The sequence below is a fragment of the Malaclemys terrapin genome, chromosome 17, assembly GCF_027887155.1.
Source record: "Malaclemys terrapin pileata isolate rMalTer1 chromosome 17, rMalTer1.hap1, whole genome shotgun sequence".
Classification (NCBI taxonomy): Eukaryota; Metazoa; Chordata; order Testudines; family Emydidae; genus Malaclemys; species Malaclemys terrapin.
The window spans coordinates 25846414-25866447 of record NC_071521.1 but is presented as its reverse complement, the minus strand read 5'-3'; the positions used below and the strand labels follow the sequence as shown (position 1 = coordinate 25866447).

The 20034-nt window shown below is 43.2% G+C and overlaps 1 protein-coding gene across 4 annotated transcripts in view; it reads left to right on the top strand.

Moving 5' to 3' along the window:
• Positions 1 to 20034, top strand: part of DPH7 (diphthamide biosynthesis 7) — a 36148-nt gene that overhangs the window by 12651 nt on the left and 3463 nt on the right. For 2 of the 4 annotated variants that reach the window (XM_054007696.1, XM_054007695.1), the window contains exons 6-10: positions 1780 to 1946; positions 2750 to 2822; positions 15380 to 15445; positions 15653 to 15825; positions 17558 to 19619. In XM_054007696.1, coding sequence (XP_053863671.1) covers positions 1780 to 1946; positions 2750 to 2822; positions 15380 to 15445; positions 15653 to 15825; positions 17558 to 18024 — 946 coding nt within the window. In that variant the 3' untranslated portion in view covers positions 18025 to 19619. Of the gene's footprint in view, positions 1 to 1779; positions 1947 to 2749; positions 2823 to 15379; positions 15446 to 15652; positions 15826 to 17557; positions 19620 to 20034 lie in introns of those variants that run through there. The other 2 variants (XM_054007697.1, XM_054007698.1) reach the window with 2 other exon arrangements.

Below are 20034 nucleotides of genomic sequence, written 5' to 3'. Positions count from 1 at the left end.
GTGTTGATTCAGAGGGGCATCGCTGTAAAGTCTGTCGCTGCTGCCTAATCACTTGGGAAGCAAAAGGCCTTCTATCTCCCATGGGGCTGAATGTGCAGCATCTGCAGCATTCCCAGCCCCTGCAGACCCAGTGAGTGGGAGAGTGTGATGGGTTGGATCACGGAAACCCCCTTGGGAGCTGCTACCCGATGTGCAAAGACTACCCCTGCTTCTGTTTTCCCTGCCAGCTCAGGACTCCAGCACCCTGTCTTGCTGAGCCAGACACTCCAGTCTGCTCCAATACAGACCCAGGGTCTGAATCACTTGTCCAAAGCTGCAAGTTTACCTGAAAACAGCTCACAGAAGTGTACTTGTCTTTAGCACTCAGATGCCCAACTCCCAATGGGGTCTAAACCCAAATAAATCCGTTTTACCCTGCATAAAGCTTATGCAGGGCAAACTCATAAATTGTTCGCCCTCTATAACACTGATAGAGAGAGATGCACAGTTGTTTGCTCCCTCAGGTATTAATACATACTCTGAGTAAATTACTAAATAAAAAGTGATTTTATTAAATACAGGCAGTAGGATTTAAGTGGTTCCAAGTACTAACAGACAGAACAAAGTAAGTCACCAAGTAAAATAAAATAAAATGCACAAATCTATGTCTAATCAAACTAAATACAGATAATCTCACCCTCAGAGATGCTTCAGTAAATTTTTCTCAGACTGGACACCTTCCAGGCCTGGGCACAATTCTTTCCCCTGGTACAGCTCTTGTTCCAGCTCAGGTGATAGCTAGGGGATTCTTCATGATGGCTCCTCTCTCCCTCTGTTCTCTTCCACCCCTTTATATATCTTTTGCATAAGGCGGGAACCCTTTGTCCCTCTGGGTTTCCACCCTCCTCCCCAACCCTCCCCCGGAAAAGCACCAGGTTAAAGATGGATTCCAGTTCAGGTGACATGATCACATGTCACTGCAAGACTTCATTGCCCACTTGCCAGCACACACATATACAGGAAGACTAACAGGTAAACACAGCCATCTGCAGACAATTTTCCTTGTTAATGGGAGTCATCAAGATTCCAAACCATCATTAATGGCCCACACTTTACATAATTACAATAGGCCCTCAGAGTTATATTTCATATTTCTAGTTTTAGATACAAGAGTGGTACCTTTATACAAATGGGATGATCATACTCAGTAGATTATAAGCTTTGTAATGATACCTTACAAGAGACCTTTTGCATGAAGCATATTCCAGTTACATTATATTCACTTATCATATTTTTATAAAACTATTCCAATTACATTATATTCACTTCTTATTATGTTTTTATAAATCCATATAGACTGCACAACGTCACAGAGAGCAGTGTGGGAACATCTTAATGGGTGTTTCAATGGTGTTTTGGACCTTACAGGAGACCAAAGACCTTATTTCAATTAATTGTCCCAAATCACTATGAGCTGATCATTTCCTGTTTGAGAGCAGGGAGCTGGGATTGTGAATATTACCATGCTTCCTGTGCAGTGTAGACTGAAGATGAAATCCAGCTCTTAAGAACAGGGGACTGGTGCACTCTACAGATGCCCAGCATTGGTGTCTGCTTGGAAGCTTTGCTCCCCTAATGTCCCTCCACGTCTGTTAATAGACAGATACTTATCATTTGTGTGTTAACTAGTCTTTTCAGGCTGTAACATGGCTGCAGGTGTGAAGAAGAAAGTCACTGGATTAAATGCTGGGACATGAGTTGTCTTAAACTCTAACATGTTGTCTGTCTTTCCTGCTGTAGTGGGCACCCACTGAGAGTAATCAGCAGTGATTCAAAGGGGAAGCTGAACCTACTGTCAATAGATGAGTCTGCTCCTTCTGTGCACATCCTCAGCCAGTGGAAGGCTCACAACTTTGAGGCCTGGATTGCTGCTTTTAATTACTGGGACACAGACATTGTGTATTCAGGTGTGAACACCAAAAGCCTTTTCTTGGGGGGGGAAGGGGGAGGAGGAGGAGGAGGGGCGGGGCAGGAAAATATCCTAGAGATATGTGGCTATCAAAATAACCATTTCCATGGTGGCTATTTCTCTTTCCCCTCCTACCCTTTGCATGTGGATCATGATGACACTTCTTGCTGCTGCACCAGCCAGCTGACACCTTCTCAGTGTTTGTGCCGTTGCTTGGAAAAATAATCCTTGAAGGAGTGACTGTAGGAAGTTGTGGATATTGAAATGCCCACCCTGACTGTTCATTAGCCAAGCGGGAGTAGTACATTGTAGTCAGAACAGGAGACCAAAGTGAGGGCTCTGGGATTCTAGTTCCAGCTCAGCTGTTGACTTAGAGTTTGATCTTGGCAAATCACTTCACTTCTCTGAGTGTTGATATCCCCACTGTGAAGTGGAGATACCTCCATAGACGGTTTGTGAGATTCAACTTATGTTTGTGAAGTGCTCTGAAATGCTTGGAAGAAAGGTGCCAAATAAATGTTGACTACTATTTACTTCCGTTTAGGTAGGGTTCTTTCTAACCCTTTCCCCTGATCCTACCTCACACTTTTGGATGAAGTGAAATCTTTGTGGTACATGAAACAGCTCTGCCCTTCATTCCATTGAAAAACGCAAGTCCTGCTATGATCTTCTGAGTGCAACAGCAGTAAGGGCATTGTCCCCAACTCTAGTCATGCTCCAGAGCTGTCAAATCTCAGTTTTGTCTATGGTATACTGATTTCCCAACTAGTGTTAATACAGAGACAATCTCTCCTTGTACAGGTGGAGATGACTGCATGCTGAGGGGCTGGGACACCAGGCGCTGCCCAGAAATGCCTATCTTCACCAGCGAGAGGTAACTAAGCCACTCAGACAGATGGTCATAGAATGATGATGCATGACTGACTATGACTAAGTGTGTTCTCTCCCAGAATTCCAGTTAAATTTAAATTTCAGCTTTTAACCATTCAGGGCATGTCATGATCTTGTCCATCTGTGCCCTTTGTTCTCTTAGAGACTTCTCTTAGAGGAGAGTCTATTGATAGAGATTCTCTAGGTTTTAATCAGGAGGAGAGGATAAAGTAGGGGCCAGATCAGACAAGAAACATTCACATAAAAAAGAATCTGACACATCAGAAAAGGTCAGACAAATAAACAGTGACACATTTTTAAAGTGTTTGTACACAAATGCTAGAAGTCTAAATAATAAAATGGGTAAACTAGAGTGCCTCGTGTTAAAGGAGGATATTGATATAATTGGCATCAAAGAAACCTGGTGGAGTGAGGACAATCAATGGGGCACAATCATTCTGGGGTACAAAATATATTGGAAGGAAAGAACAGATCGTGTGGGGGGAGGGGTTAAGTGGCACTATATGTGAAAGAAAATATAGAATCGAAGTAAAAATCTTAAATGAATCCACATGTTCCATAGAATCTCTATGGATAGTAATTCCATCCTCTAATAAGAATATAACCGTAGGGATCTATTATCAACCACCTGACCAGGACAGTGATAGTGACTATGAAATGCTAAGGGAGATTAGAGAGGCTATCAAAATAAAGAATTCAATAATAGTGGGGGAATACAATTATCCCCATATTGACTGGTTACATGTCACCTCAGGATGAAATGCAGAGTCAAAATTTCTCAATACTTTAAATGACTGCTTCTTGGAGCAGCTGGTACAGGAACCCACAAGGGGAGAGGCAATTCTCGATTTCGTCCTGAGTGGAGCACAGGATCTGGAAATAGTGACCATAATATAATAACATTTAACATCCATGTGGTGGGAGGAACACCTCAACAGACCAACACTGTGGCATTTAATTTCAGAAAGGGGAACTATGCAAAAATGAGGAGGTTAGTTAAACAGAAATTAAAAGGTACAGTGACTAGAGTGAAATCCCTGCAAGCTGCCTGGACACTTTTCAAAGATACCATAATAGAGGCCCAACTTAAATGTATACCCCAAATTAAAAAAACACAGTAAAAGAACTAAAAAAGAGCCACCGTGGCTTAACAACCATGTAAAAGAAGCAATGAGAGATAAAAAGGCATCTTTTAAAAAGTGGAAGTCAAATCCTAGTGAGGTAAATAGAAAGGAGCATAAACACTGCCAAAATAAGTGTAAATATGTAGGAAGAAAAGCCAAAAAGGAGTTTGAAGAACAGCTAGCCAAAAACTCAAAAGGTAATAACAAAATGTTTTTTAAGTACATCAGAAGCAGGAAGCCTGCTAAGCAACCAGTGGGTCCTCTGGACGATTGAGATACAAAAGGAGCACTTAAAGATGATAGTCATTGCGGAGAAACTAAATGAATTCTTTGCTTCAGTCTTCACGGCTGAGGATGTTAGGGAGATTCCCAAATCCGAGCCGTCCTTTGTAGGTGACAAATCTGAGGAATTGTCACAGATTGAAGTGCCATTAGAGGAGGTTTTGGAATTAATTGATAAACCTAACAGTAACAAGTCACCAGGACCAGATGGCATTCACCCAAGAGTTCTGAAAGAACTCAAATGTGAAATTGGGGAACTATTAACTATGGTTTGTAATCTGTCCTTTAAATCAGCTTCTGTACCCAGTGACTGGAAGATAGCTAATGTAATGCCAATATTTAAAAAAGGCTCTAGAGGTGATCCTGGCAATTACATAACTCAGTAATGGGCAAATTAGTTGAAACAATAGTAAAGAATAAAATTGTCAGACACCTAGAAGAACATAAATTGTTGGGCAAAAGTCAACATGGTTTCTGCAAAGGGGAAATTGTGTAGTACTAATCTATTAGAGTTCTTTGAAGGGGTCAACAAACATGTGGACAAGGGGGATCCAGAGGACATAATGTACTTAGATTTCCAGAAAGCCTTTGATAAGGTCCCTCACCAAAGGCTCTTACGTAAATTAAGTTGTCATGGGATAAGAGGGAAGATCCTTTCATGGATTGAGAACTGGTTAAAAGGCAGAGAACAAAGGGTAGGAATAAATGGTAAATTTTCAGAATGGAGAGGGGTGTCCCCAAGGGTCAGTCCTAGGACCAATCCTATTCAACTTATTCATAAATGATCTGGAGAAAGGGGTAAACAGTGAGGTAGCAAAGTTTGCAGACAATACTAAAACTGCTCAAGACCGTTAAGACCAAAGCAGACTGTGAAGAACTTCAAAAAGATATCACAAAACTAAAAAGAACAGGAGTACTTGTGGCACCTTAGAGACTAACAAATTTATTTGAGCATAAGCTTTCGTGGGCTACATCCCACTTCTTCGGATGCATAGAATCATCCGAAGTGCGAAGAAGTGGGATATAGCCCACGAAAGTTTATGCTCAAATAAATTTGTTAGTCTCTAAGGTGCCACAAGTACTCCTGTTCTTTTTGCGGATACAGACTAACACGGCTGCTACTCTGAAACCTCACAAAACTAAGTGATTGGGCAACCAAATGGCAAATGAAATTTAATGTGGATAAATGTAAAATAATGCACATTGGAAAAAATATCCCCAACTATACATTTAGTGGTTTGAGCATTGGCCTGTGTCAAAGTTAGAATCAGGACTCACAATTTTGTCAAGACCACTCTGTTTATTAGCACAGCGCTCTGCTAATACATTCAGATAATGTGAGCCTCTATACAAGATTCAAACAGTCTTATTTATACAGATAAAAGGGTGCGAACTAAACAAAGGGACAGAGAGCAAATTGTAAAATTTGCATGGGGCACAATATGCATATCCTGCTTCCTTATTTCAGAGTAGCAGCCGTGTTAGTCTGTATCCGCAAAAAGAAGAATAGGAGTACTTGTGGCACCTTAGAGACTAACAAATTTATTAGAGCATAAGCTTTCGTGGACTACAGCCCACTTCTTCGGATGCATATAGAATGGAACATATATTGAGGAGATATATATACACACGTACAGAGAGCATAAACAGGTGGGAGTTGTCTTACCAACTCTGAGAGGCCAATTAATTAAGAGAAAAAAAACTTTTGAAGTGATAATCAAGATAGCCCAGTACAGACAGTTTGATAAGAAGTGTGAGCATACTTACAAGGGGAGATAGAATCAATGTTTGTAATGGCTCAGCCATTCCCAGTCCTTATTCAAACCGGAGTTGATTGTGTCTAGTTTGCATATCAATTCTAGCTCAGCAGTCTCTCGTTGGAGTCTGTTTTTGAAGTTTTTCTGTTGTAATATAGCCACCCGCAGGTCTGTCACTGAATGACCAGACAGGTTAAAGTGTTCTCCCACTGGTTTTTGAGTATTTAACTCTTATCGATCTAAGGCTAATGCTTCACCAATTGCCCTTAAGTGGGGCAATTCATTAAGCAGTTAATGTCTGCTTTCCTGCACCCTGGCTTGCAGCATTTCTCATTTCTACTTAAAGGTACATACAGCATTCTTTAATTCATTCTATTTCTTTAATATAATTCATTTCATTTTCACACCTGCTAAACCCAGGGTTGTGAGTTCAGTCCTTAAGGGGGCCACTTGGGGATCTGGGGCAAAATCAGTACTTGGTCCTGCTAGTGAAGGCAGGGGGCTGGACTCGATGACTTTTCCAAGGTCCCTTCCAGTTCTAGGAGTTTGGATATCTCAATTACATAAATTAAATTAAAATTAAATTAAATTAAATATACATACAATATGACGTGGGGCTAATTTAGCTACAATTAATCAGGAAAGAGATGTTGGAGTCATCGTTTAGAGCAGTGGTTCTCAAACTAGGGACGCCGCTAGTTCAGGGAAAGCCCCTGGCGGGCGGGCTGGTTTGTTTACCTGGCGTGTCCGCAGGTTCAGCCGATCGTGGCTCCCATTGGCCGCGGTTCGCCGCTCTAGGCCAATGGGGGCTGCAGGAAGGGCGGCCAGTACGTCCCTCGGCCCGTGATGCTTCCTGCAGCTCCCATTGGCCTAGAGCAGCGACCCGCGGCCAGTGGGAGCCGCGATTGGCCAAACTTGCGGATGCGGCAGGTAAACAAACCGGCCTGGCCCGCCAGGGGCTTTCCCTGAACAATTGGCGGCCCTAGTTTGAGAACCACTGGTGTAGAGTTCTCTGAAGACGTCCACGCAGTGGGCAGTGGCAGTCAAAAAAGCAAACTGGATGTTAGGAATCATTAAAAAGGGATAGAGAATAAGATGGAGAATATCTTATTGCCCTTACATAAACCCGCGGTACGCCCACATCTTGAATACTGTGTACAGATGTGGTCTCATCTCGAAAAAGCTATACTGGCATTAGAAAAGGTTCGGCGAAGGGCAGCTAAAATGATTAGTGGTTTGGAACGGGTCCCACATGAGGAGAGATTAAAGAGGCTAGGACTTTTCAGCTTGGAAAAGAGAAGACTAAGGCCTTGGCTACACTTTCGAGTTGCGCTGTAACTCACTCCCCGTCCACACTGGCAAGGCATTTGCAGCGCTGTATCTCCTTGGTTGCAGCGCTGCATGTACTCCACCTCTCCGAGAGGAATAGTGAGTGCAGCACTGCCGCTGCAGCGCTGCGGCGCCAGTGTGGCCACCCAATGCGCTGTGAATGGCCTCCAGAATTATTCAACAGTATCCCACAATGCCTGTTCTAGCCACTCTGGTCATCAGTTCAAACTCTACTGCCCTGGCCTCAGGTAACCAACCATGTGACCGACCCTTTACATTCCCCGGGAATTTTAAAAATCCCCTTCCTGTTTGCTCAGCCCGGCGTGACGTGGAGTGCTATCAGCAAATCTTTCCAGGTGACCATGCCTCCACGCGTCAAGCGAGCCCCAGCATGGAGCAATGGCGAGTTGCTGGACCTCATCAGTGTTTGGGGGGAGGAAGCTGTCCAGTCCCAGCTGCGCTCCAGCGTAGGAATTACGATACCTTCGGGAAGGTATCAAAGGACATGATGGAAAGGGGCCATGACTGGGACGCCCTGCAGTGCAGTATTAAAGTGAAGGAGCTGCGGAGTGCCTACCGCAAAGCCCGTGACGCAAACGGCCGCTCGGGTGCTCCCTCTGCGACCTGCAGATTCTACAAGGAGCTGGATGCAATACTTGGGGTTAACTCCACCTCCACTCCGAGCACCACCATGGACACTTCAGAGCCGGTGTGGCGGGGAGAGGAGGAGGAGGAAAACGGGAGTGATGGTGGTGGGCACACCGGATGGAGACACCCCGGAATCCCTGGAGCCATGCAGCCAGGAGCTCTTCTCGAGCCAGGAGGATGGTAACCAGTCGCAGTGGCCGGTACTTGGTGGAGGACAAACAGAAGAGCAGGTTCCCGGTAAGCGTTATTTTTTTTTTTCGGGAAGGAATTTTTTCAGTGCGGGCTCTTTGGGAGAGGAGGGTTAAGCATGCATGCCTAGATGCGGAATAGTGCATTGATGTGGTTTATCACATCGCGGTAATCAGCCTCGGTAATCTCTTTGAGTGTCTCATCCAGAACATGTGCAATGCAATATTTTTCTTTTCAATAAATGGATTCTTTGGCTTTGAAAACATTCTTTATTATTGCATAATAATAATGCACTCCTTAGCCCAGGAAATAAACAGGCACTGCAAGTCTGCTTAGCAAACACTGATTCCTAAAGATTGGAACTACTGCACTTCACTCCCGTGCAGGGCACCAGATATCACTGATGGTTTTCAGCCTCAAATTGCTCCCTCAAGGCATCCCTAATCCTTGCAGCCCCGCGCTGGGCCCCTGTAATAGCCCTGCTCTCTGGCTGTGCAAATTCAGCCTCCAGGTGTTGAACCTCGGAGGTCTATGCCTGAGTGAAGCTTTCACCCCTCCCTTCACAAATATTATGGAGGGCACAGCACGCGGATATAACCGCGGGGATGCTGCTTTCGGCCAAGTCCAGCTTCCCATACATAGATCGCCAGCGGGCCTTTAAACGGCCAAAGGCACACTCCACAGTCATTCGGCACCAGCTCAGCCTGTAGTTGAACCGTTCCTTGCTGCTGTCAAGGCTCCCTGTGTAGTGTTTCATGAGCCACGGCATTAACGGGTAAGTGGGATCTCCAAGGATCACAATGGGCATTTCAACCTCCCCTACCGTGATCTTCCGCTCTGGGAAAAAAGTCCTGGCCTGCATCTTCCTGAACAGCCAAGTGTTCCGAAAGATGCGTGCGTCATGCACCTTTCCAGGCCAGCCTGTGTTAATGTCAATGAAACGCCCATGGTGATCCACAAGTGCCTGGAGAACCATAGAGAAATACCCCTTCTGATTAACGTACTCAGATCCTATGTGGGGTGGTGTCAGAATAGGAATGTGTGTCCCATCTATCGCCCCTCCACAGTTAGGGAACCCCATTTGTGCAAAGCCATCCACTATTTCCTGCACGTTACCCAGAGTCACGGTTCTTCTGAGTAGGATGCGATTAATGGCCTTCCAAACTTGCATCAACACGATTCCAACGGTCGACTTTCCCACTCCAAACTGGTTTGCGACCGACTGGTAGCTGTCTGGAGTTGCCAGCTTCCAGATTGCAATAGACATATTTACTCTCTGGATTACAGTGGTCTACAATTTTTGAGAAGTCGTCTGCTTCAGAGATAAAATGTGCTATTTATTATGTATTTTGATGTGCTGAATTCAAATATGACAATTAAAACAACTGATTGGCTACTATTTCTAAGATATTTAAGTTTTTACATTTTATGTCTATGTATATTGTGTAGAAAGTAGAGTTTTAATCATAAATTGTAAACCTAGGTCTTTTCATGTGTTTATGGTTGCTTTACATGATAATATTTCACCTGTCCTGTCAGCAAAAGGGTTATATAAATAAAATTTATTATGAAACAAAAGGCAAAAACCTATTATGTACATAGTTTAGTCCTATTCAGTGTCTACTCGGCGCTTCTTGGCTTGTCTCTTGTATTCATTAAATGGAGCATCTCTTGTCACTGTCCAGCAATAGTCTGCAAGCATTGATGGGCTCCATTTGCCCTGATAGCGTTTCTCCATTGTTGCAATGTCCTGGTGAAATCACTCGCCGTGCTCGTCGCGCACTGCTCTGCAGTTCGGTGGAAAAAAATCTAGATGAGAGTGCAAAAAATGTATCTTTAGTGACATGTTGCAATCAAGGCTTTTGTATGCCTTGAGGAGGTTTTCCACCAACAACCTGTAGTTGTCTGTCTTGTTGTTTCCGAGAAAATTTATTGCCACTAACTGAAAGGCTTTCCATGCCGTCTTTTCCTTGCCATGCAGTGCATGGTCAAATGCATCATCTCGAAGAAGTTCACGAATCTGAGGACCAACAAAGACACCTTCCTTTATCTTAGCTTCACTTAACCTTGGAAATTTTCCACGGAGGTACTTGAAAGTTGCTTGTGTTTTGTCAATGGCCTTGACAAAGTTCTTCATCAGACCCAGCTTGATGTGTAAGGGTGGTAACAAAATCTTCCTTGATTCAACAAGTGGTGGATGCTGAACACTTTTCCTCCCAGGCTCCAATGATGGTCGGAGTGGCCAATCTTTCTTGATGTAGTGGGAATCTCTTGCACGACTATCCCATTCGCAGAGAAAACAGCAGTACTTTGTGTATCCAATCTGCAGACCAAGCAAGAGAGCAACAACCTTCAAATCGCCACAACACTGGCACTGATATTGGTCATAGTTTATGCACCTCAAAAGTTGTTTCATGTTGTCCTAGGTTTCCTTCATATGTACTGCATGACCAACTGGAATTGATGGCAAAACATTGCCATTATGCAGTAAAACAGCTTTAAGACTAGTCTTCGATGAATCAATGAACAGTCTCCACTCATCTGGATCGTGAACGATGTTGAGGGCTGCCATCACACCATCGATGTTGTTGCAGGCTACAAGCTCACCTTCCATGAAGAAGAATGGGACAAGATCCTTTTGACGGTCAGGGAACATGGAAACCCTAACATCACCTGCCAGGAGATTCCACTGCTGTAGTTTGGAGCCCAACAGCTCTGCCTTACTCTTGGGTAGTTCCAAATCCCTGACAAGGTCATTCAGTTCACCTTGTGTTATGAGGTGTGGTTCAGAGGAGGAGGATGGGAGAAAATGTGGGTCCTGTGACATGGATGGTTCAGGACCAGAAGTTTCATCCTCTTCCTTTTCCTCGTCTGACTCAAGTGAGAATGATTCTGGTGCATCAGGAACCGGCAGTCCTCCTCCGTGGGGTACTGGGCGTATAGCTGATGCAATGTTTGGATAATGCACAGTCCACTTTTTCTTCTTTGACACACCTTTCCCAACTGGAGGCACCATGCAGAAGTAACAATTGCTGGTATGATCTGTTGGCTCTCTCCAAATCATTGGCACTGCAAAAGGCATAGATTTTCCTTTTCCTGTTCAACCACTGGCGAAGATTTGTTGCACAAGTGTTGCAGCATATGTGTGGGGCCCACCTCTTGTCCTGATCTCCAATTTTGCAGCCAAAATAAAGGTGATAGGCTTTCTTAACCATAGTGGTTATACTGCGCTTATGTGATGCAAAAGTCACTTCACCACAAACATAGCAGAAGTTATCTGCACTGTTCACACAAGTACGAGGCATCTCTGCTCACTTTGGCTAAACAGAAATGTGTCCCTTTGCAAAATCAAACATTGACAAATAAGAGAGCACGACACTGTATGATTTCTAGAGCTGATATAGGGCAATTTGTTCAGCAGAGTGATGTAAGCTTCGTTATGATTGCATCATCCATGACTTCTAGGAATAACATGATGCAATTCATATCATGTATGATGCAATACCAGCTTCAGATTGCATCATTCATTGTTTTGCCTAAAAAGCAAATACTGTCCAAACCCAGTCATAGATTTATTCATAGATCCAGTCAAAGATGTATTTTAGTCATTTCTGGTTTAAATTGAGATCCGTTCCCTTTATAACTCACTTATCCTCCGCCATTCCCAAGTCAAGGGTCATATATACTGACCCAATAGTCTTGAAAACTAGAGACAATCAACAATTTTAAGCATCATTTTCGTTCTCAGTGACCCAGAATTAGTAAAGTTTGACTACATTTATTTCAGAAGCATTTTGGCTGTAGAGCAGTGTAACCAAACGTGACGTGCTGGCGAGACTCGTCAGCATACGCCTCAGCAGTTCGGACTCCATTTCCCGCAGACAGATCGCGCTGCACAGAAACCGTTGAAAGATGGTGCCAAAGATGGACGGAAACAAAGGGATTTCTGGGATGCGAAGCGATGTATCACGGGGCATTGGAACAGGACCCAGAATCCCCCGCACCCACGCCCCCTTCCCACAACCCACAGCGCCAGAATGGGAAAAGGTGCTCTGTGGGATAGCTGCCCATAATGCAGCGCTCCCATAGCGCTGCAATTGCCGCAAATGTGGCCACGATAGTGCGCTGGGCAGCTGTCAGTATAGACAGACTGCAGCACTCTCACTACTCAGCTGCGCAAAGTCAGGTTTAACTCACAGCGCTGTACATCTACAAGTGTAGCCAAGGCCTTAGAGGGGATATGATAGAGGTATATAAAATCATGAGTGGTGTGGAGAAAGTGAATAAGGAAAAGTTATTTACTTGTTCCCATAATATAAGAACTAGGGGCCACCAAATGAAATTAATGGGCAGCAGGTTTAAAACAAATAAAAGGAAGTTCTTCACACAGCGCACAGTCAACCTGTGGAACTCCTTGCCTGAGGAGGTAGTGAAGGCTAGGACTATAACATGACTTAAAAGAGAATTAGATAAATTCATGGAGGTTAAGTCCATTAATGGCTGTTAGCCAGGATGGGTAAGGAATGGTGTCCCTAGCCTCTGTTTGTCAGGGGGTGGAGATGGATGGCAGGAGAGAGATCACTTGATCATTGCCTGGTAGATTCTCTCCCTTTGGGGCATCTGGCATTGGCCACTGTCGGCAGACAGGATGCTGGGCTGGATGGACCCTTGGTCTGACCCAGTAAGGCCATTCTTATGTTCTTTGTTCTGCTGCCTTTGGTTGGTTAGCTGCCACTTTGGGTGCTAGGTCATTTGGATTCAAGTTGTGGTATTTGGGGGAGGTGGTGGGGAAGGGATCTTGCCTCTTTTCCAAGACTTTGGAGTGGAGGTGGAGCAACTTCCTAATCTCTGTGGTATCCTTGTGACTGGAGTAGTCTCCAGCCTCTGTGCAGGGAGGATTGGCTGGTGGATGTCCTGGCTCATCCATGTCCCAAACAATATCATTGCTACATGGTAGCATGTGTGGATTCCTGTGGAGCTGGAGCCCATGGAAACATGGGAGTGCATGGCTTCCAAGATCCCTCCCGTCTCTCTGCCAGTTCTCTTCCCCACCCCCCACTTTAGGCAGAGTTTTCTATACCTGTGGTGCTGGGGCCAAGAGTTCCCCCAGTCATAACTTGTAGATAATGCTTAGTCTTCTGGATGTTAAATCAAGTCAGTTGTTGCCTCCAACTCTGGAAGAATTTGAATGCATCTCATTTGATGTGTAAAAACTAATGTGCCAAAGGGCTCTGTAATGGGTGGGACACCTAGGGTTGAGAAGGGGACATAGGTTTGAAGTACAAAATGACAGAAAAGGGGTCCACCATGCAACTCTGGGCTGCGTATGCAAAGGCCTCACAGAACAGGGAGGGGATAGTCCCTCTCAGCACAGCTGATGATCAGATGATGGTCAACACCTGGGCCTTTCCAGTACCAGAAAGATATTGATACATTGGAGAGAACTTGGAGAGGAGCAATAAAAATTGATCAGGGAGCTGAAGGGACTGACTTGTGCCAGGAAAAATAAGAGCTATAGGAAACATGTTCGGTTTTCCTAAGAAATGTGGGGGGGATATAAAGCTACTAAGATTTGAAAGGTGTAAATGCTAAGTATGGAGTAGAATTAGTATGGTACAAGGAACTGGGATAAAAAGATGTGCCTATCCATAATGGAAAGGAAACTGCTCTTAAGAAAGCTCAAGACATACACGGGCACTGGCAGAGTTTATATTTTCTAAGGCTGGAAGGAACCAATGTGATCATGTAGTGTGACCTTCTGTGTAACACAGGCCATATAAATTTACTGGAATTAATTCCTGTTTGAACTAGAGCATATCTTCCAGAAAAACATGAATCTGGATTAAAAATTGCCAGTGATAGAGAATCAACCACAACCTTTGGTAAATTGTTCCAATGGCTAATTACCCTCACTGTAAAAATGTATGCCTTATTTGCAGTCTGAATTTGTCTATTTTCAACTTCCAGCCACTGGAGTTTGTTATACACCTTTCTCTGCTAGACTGAAGAATCCATTATTAAAAAAAAAAAATTGTTCCCCAGTTAGGTACTCATTGACTGTGATTAACTCACCCCTTAGCCTTCTCTTTGTTAAGCTAAATAGATTGAGCTCCATAAGGCATGTTTTCTAGTCCTTTAATCATGCTCATGGTGGTTCTTTGCATCCTCTCCAACTGATTAACATCCTTCTTGAATTGTGGACACCAGAACCGGACACAGTATTCCAATAGCAGTTGCACCAGTGCTAAATATAGAGGTAATATAACTTTCCTACTCAAGATTTGCCTGTTTATACATCCAATAATCGCTTAAGCCCTTTTGCCCACAGCGTTGCACTTGGAGCTCATGTTCAGTTGATTATCCACCATAACCACAAGTCTTTTTTCACAGTCACTGCTTCTCAGGATAGAGTCCCTCAGCCTGTCAATATGGCCTAGATATAGGACATTACATTTGGCTATATTAAAATGCATATTGTTTGCTTGCGCTTAGCTTACCAAGCGATCCAGATCGCTCTGTGTTAGTGACCATCTTGTTCAGTATTTATCACTCCCCCAACTTTGTCATCTGCAAACTTCATCAGTATTGATTTCAGTTTCTTTCAGATCATTGATTAAAATATGTTAAATAGTATAGGGCCAAGAACTGATTCCTACAGGACCACAGTAGACACACAACTGCTCAGTGATGATTCCCTGTTTACATTTATATTTTGAGACCTGTCAGTTAGGCAGCTTTTAATTCATTTAATATGTGCCATGTTAATTTTGCATTGTTCTAGTTTTTAATCAAAATATCATGTGGTACCAAGTCAAACACCTTACAGAAGTCTATTACATCAATGCTATTATCTTTATCAACCTAACTTGTAATCTCATTAAAAAAAATTAAGTTAGTTTTACAAGGTCTATTTTCCATACCCCATGTTGCTGGGTATGAATTATATTACAGGACTCAATAAATTTAAAAAGGGTATCAATTGTTCCATTATTTTATCTTGAATTGGCAAAAGGACTACTCTCTTCCTGTGTACAGCATTACAATCACTATCCCAGGGTTTAAGGCTGTCCTTAACTCCTTATTATAAGAAGCTTTGTTGCAATGAAGGTTGCCGTAGAACTCTGCAATTTTGAGAACAAAAGAAACTATCTTCTTACTTTGTGCACTCTTTCTTGGTCTCCATTCTCCCGATGCATGTTGTTCCTTTGAAGACATTCAATGGGCGTGTGCAGCATTCAGTGCAGTCCACACCGGGAGTATCTTCTGGCTACAGGAAGGTGAGTTATCTTTAGATATTCTTACCCGATATCCCCCACCTGCCTCATTATTTGCAGTCCATGGCTGCTTCCCCAAAAGCTCTTGTGGGAAGAGCTGACATCAGTGGAGTGTGGTGGAAAGTGCATTGCATCCTCATTCCTTCTGTGCCCTATGCACTAAAATTCCTTTTCTGTCTGTGCATGTTTATTTGTGGTGTGTGTTTCCAGCTATGACGAACATGTTCTCCTGTGGGACACCAGGAATATGAAGCAGCCATTGGCAGACACCCACGTTGAGGGTGGAGTTTGGAGGCTGAAGTGGCACCCAACACGTGAGCACTTGCTGTTGGCTGCTTGCATGCATAATGGATTCAAAATCCTTGACTGCCAAGGAAGTATGGGTGAGTGTTCAATAGAGCGGGAAAGGATGTTCTTCCCTCTCCTCCACACACTGCAGTTCATCTTCCCTGACTACAGATGGAAGGGAAGGCCAGTGGATGCTACTGCACTGAATAAATGGTAGAAATATACTGTCAAGAAGCCTAGGTGTTCAATTCACTTGTAAGAACTCCTTGCTTGACATGTGTACTCCTCTGTACTTCCCCTGATGGACCAACAATTTTATTGTACCATTTTGGAGTGGTCTCGCCAATCATAGTGCAGGGACACTGTAACTACTGATTTGTAACCATTGACTAGTTTTCAGTCATATTATGCAAGCCCGTGCATTCTGGCATGAGGGTAGTAGCCGTTCATGTGGCCACTTCAGTTTATTGCTTTATCCAAACGATAGGAGGACGAGACACTTCTGAATGTGGGGGAGGGATAGCTCAGTGGTTTGAGCATTGGCCTGCTAAACCCAGGGTTGTGAGTTCAATCTTTGAGGGGGCCACTTAGGAATCTGGGGCATAATCAGTACTTGGTCCTGCTAGTGAAGGCAGGGGGCTGGACTCAATGACCTTTCAAGGTCCCTTTCAGTTCTAGGAGATAGGATATCTCCATTAAAAAAATAAAAATGTGTGATTACCTGTTAGATGCTTTGTATTAACTTGGTAATAACTGTATCCTGAGCTAACAGGTCTGCTTTTGAGAAGGCTGGTTGTTGCCTCAAACACCTCCAAACCAGCCCAAGCACAGTTACTGCCCAGTGTTTAGGTCAGGGGTCGGCAACCTTTCAGAAGTGGTGTGCCGAGTCTTCATTTATTCACTCTAATGTAAGGTTTCACGTGCCAGTAATACATTTTAATGTTTTTAGAAGGTCTCTTTCTATAAGTCTATAATATATAACTAAACTATTGTTGTATGTAAAGTAAATAAGGTTTTTAAAATGTTTAAGAAGCTTCATGTAAAATTAAATTAAAATGCAGAGCCCCCCAGACCGGTGGCCAGGACCCAGGCAGTGTGAGTGCCACTGAAAATCAGCTCGCGTGCCGCAGGTTGCCTACCCCTGGTTTAGGTGTTTGTTATAGCCTGCACTTGTGTTCAGGCCATGCTACACAGGACTGCAGTCAGATTCTTGGTTCTGCCAGTGTCTGGCTGTATGACCTTGGGCAAGTCACCTAACCTCTCTGTGAAAAGGGGATAATACTTAATGTTGGAAGGGGTAATGAGGATGAACTGGTTCATATCTGTGCAGCACTTTGAAGTTGAAAAGTGCTATGATTGGTTAGTGCTAAACACCTGATCACTTAAAATGTGCTCTCCACCTCATAGAATGGAAGGTCAGAGGTTCAGTGGGGACAACAACCTGCCATAAAAGAACATAGTGCATAGGTCTTGGCAATTGTAGCATTTTCAGTTTCTGTGTGAGACTACTTTCATGGTGCTTCTCCTCTGAGCCCTTTAAGAGCTGCATGGGCATGCTGATCCTCTTCTCCCCTCCAATGAGCTGAGTGAAGATGAGGCCATAAAGAGGCTGTAGAAAGTCGATGGGGAGAACTTCCTTTTTACCATTGCCTCATATCTCCTTGAAGGTGTCTGATTCTTTTTGTCGTGTGAAGGAGAATGGTAACCAGTAACACTTGGGGTGGAATAGGGGAATTCTTCTTGACTAAATTGTCAGCACTGGAAAAGCTAGTAGACAAGCTACCTGAAACTGGGCTTTGCAGCTTGATTTCCACTTATTCTTTTTAGCAGAAAACACTGAGGAATGCACTGTTGTGTCATCCTACATCTTGCATAACTCCTTGGCTTATGGAGCTGATTGGTCAAGACTCTCCCCAAGGGATTGCGTGGCTGTAAAACAGGACCCACTTTCTGCACCCGACTCGTCTGAGGGACCAGTGGCAAGTTCGGATCAAGGAGGCAAGAAACTGGATCTGCAAATCCAGAACCTGAAGATAGTTTATGAATCTCCTACAGCTACCTTTGATGTATTGTTAGACGAGGAGGGTGAAGGCACTGTCTCCCAGGTCAGACCAGAGAGTGGCCCTGATCCTCAGGCTCAGTGTCTTGATGGAAGGGGATTGGACATCAGGCGTGATCAAACTGAATTAGCAAAGGCTCAGCGAGAGATCAGCATCCTAGCGACTTGTTCATTTTATGATAACATCCTACATGTTTGGAAATGGGAAACAAGTCAAACCAACCCTTCAGAGTAAATTATTAAATATTATTCCTAGTCTGAAAGCACAATTTCACTCGAACAACCTTGAAAAAGTCCCTCTCTTTCAAATGTCCCAGAGGGAAAGTATAGGAGACTTTTTGTATTGAGAACTGTATCTGCAGCCTATACCCAGTGTAACTACAACTGGGGTTTTTCCAGTTTTATTGCCTGGGAGCTCATGGCTCCTGAATTTCTGAAGACCTATACTGTTAAATTAAGGCAACTACATTCTTAGTGTTTTGTGTCTAACTCTGACTAAACCAAAATGAATAGTCTCCTGCCTTTGCTGAGGGACATAGTAAAACATGGGTGTTTCTACTTGGCTGTCCTTTACTGTTGTGATGCAGAGTGATAGTGGTGCATTTCAGGGGATGCTTCTTTAGGCATGAAATGTACCTCCCTTGACAACTAGTCTGTTTGTAAGTCTTGCCTCCAGTTCCAGAGATGTGGGTGGGTGCCACCTTTCCTTGTCCCTCTCTCCCAGCAGAATCCACCCCACCCCCCTCAACCAAACCTTGCTGCAGTACTAAATTATATAAGTCCATTGTTACATAATAGCCACAAAATTTGGATTTAAATGTTCAAGGGAGTTTATATGGGTGTTTGAATACAAGCATAGGTCACTGGCTTGTTTTGTAAACTGCCATATGCTGTGAGGACATGCTGCACAGGGAACCTGTTTATAGTGACCTTAGATACAGAGAGATTCCTTTTAGAATGAAATCCCAGATTGTCTCAATGTACATGATAGAACAGATTGCAAGTGAAGTTGTGTACTGAAAAGTGTCTTAATCATGAGGATTCTGCTGTGGCTGCATATGTGTAATTTTATACCTAATTTACTGCATGAGTACAAGTTGATTTTCAGGTTATCACTTGTCAACAAGCACCACTTGGTTTTGCATGATCACGCAGTGAATCTCATTGTATATTAGTGCTTGCAGCAAAGAAACCTTTTAAGAAAGCAAACTCTGCAACAAACCCATATCCCTCTTATCCAGAGAGTGAGACCTATAATATGAGACTAGGGTCAAATCAGGTTTAAAAAAAAGATGAGCAGCTTTTTCAGCTTAAATCTCAAAACCCTCAAACACTGTTGGTAGCACTTCTTGATGTTCTTTAAAAATATAAAATTATTAATAATGCAGTCCTAAATAGGATGTCTCCAGAATTCCTTGAGGTTGCCCCGTTGGATTCTTACTATGAAATACCAGTAAGGCACTACATTAATGGGACACTACCCTGGTGTTCCTGATTATCATCAACCAAAAACCAGCTTAAAATATTTAAGTAACTTCTAGCTTGTATGGTTTTTCTTTGAGAATCTTAATCCTTAGCCTAGAAGGGAAGAAACACCAGCAGCAACTATAGTTTTTGTAACAGTAAATACATACAGCTATTAAAACACAGTACAGAAATAACTAAGCTTCTTAAGGCGCAAAACCTTGTTTGAAGGTACCATGTGTATTTTGGAACACCTCTTATTTTGAGTGCTGTTTTATGGAGATGCATATCAGCATTGTAAACAAAAGGTTTTGTTAAAATTAAAAAACTATTTTTGGATGTTTCTAAAATAAAAAATTTAAGTGAGTTACATCTCTCTTCTTATTTATCAGTTGAAAAGTTCCAAGGAAACTCAAATATATTGGTCCTGTTCTGTGGTATCTGCTGCTGGATTTCAGAGACAGTTTAGATTATTGTTACAGGTACCCACCAAGCAACACACACACTGGTGCTTTTATTTTGCATGTGGGATAATGCTGCTGAGAACGAAGATTGAAGAACAAGAAAGCGTCTGGGATTAGTCTACCAAATGTGAAATGATGCTGAGAGGTAGTGAGAAGAAATGAGGAATAGAATTGGAGGGATGAGAGATTTTTGGATGCAAATGTGCTATAGAAGGGAGAAGTATTTATTATGCAGACTAGCTTTGATTCTTGACCAGAAGATGATGACTTTTAGATGAGATTAACACAGTGTGTACATTTTTAAAGCTATGGAGTAA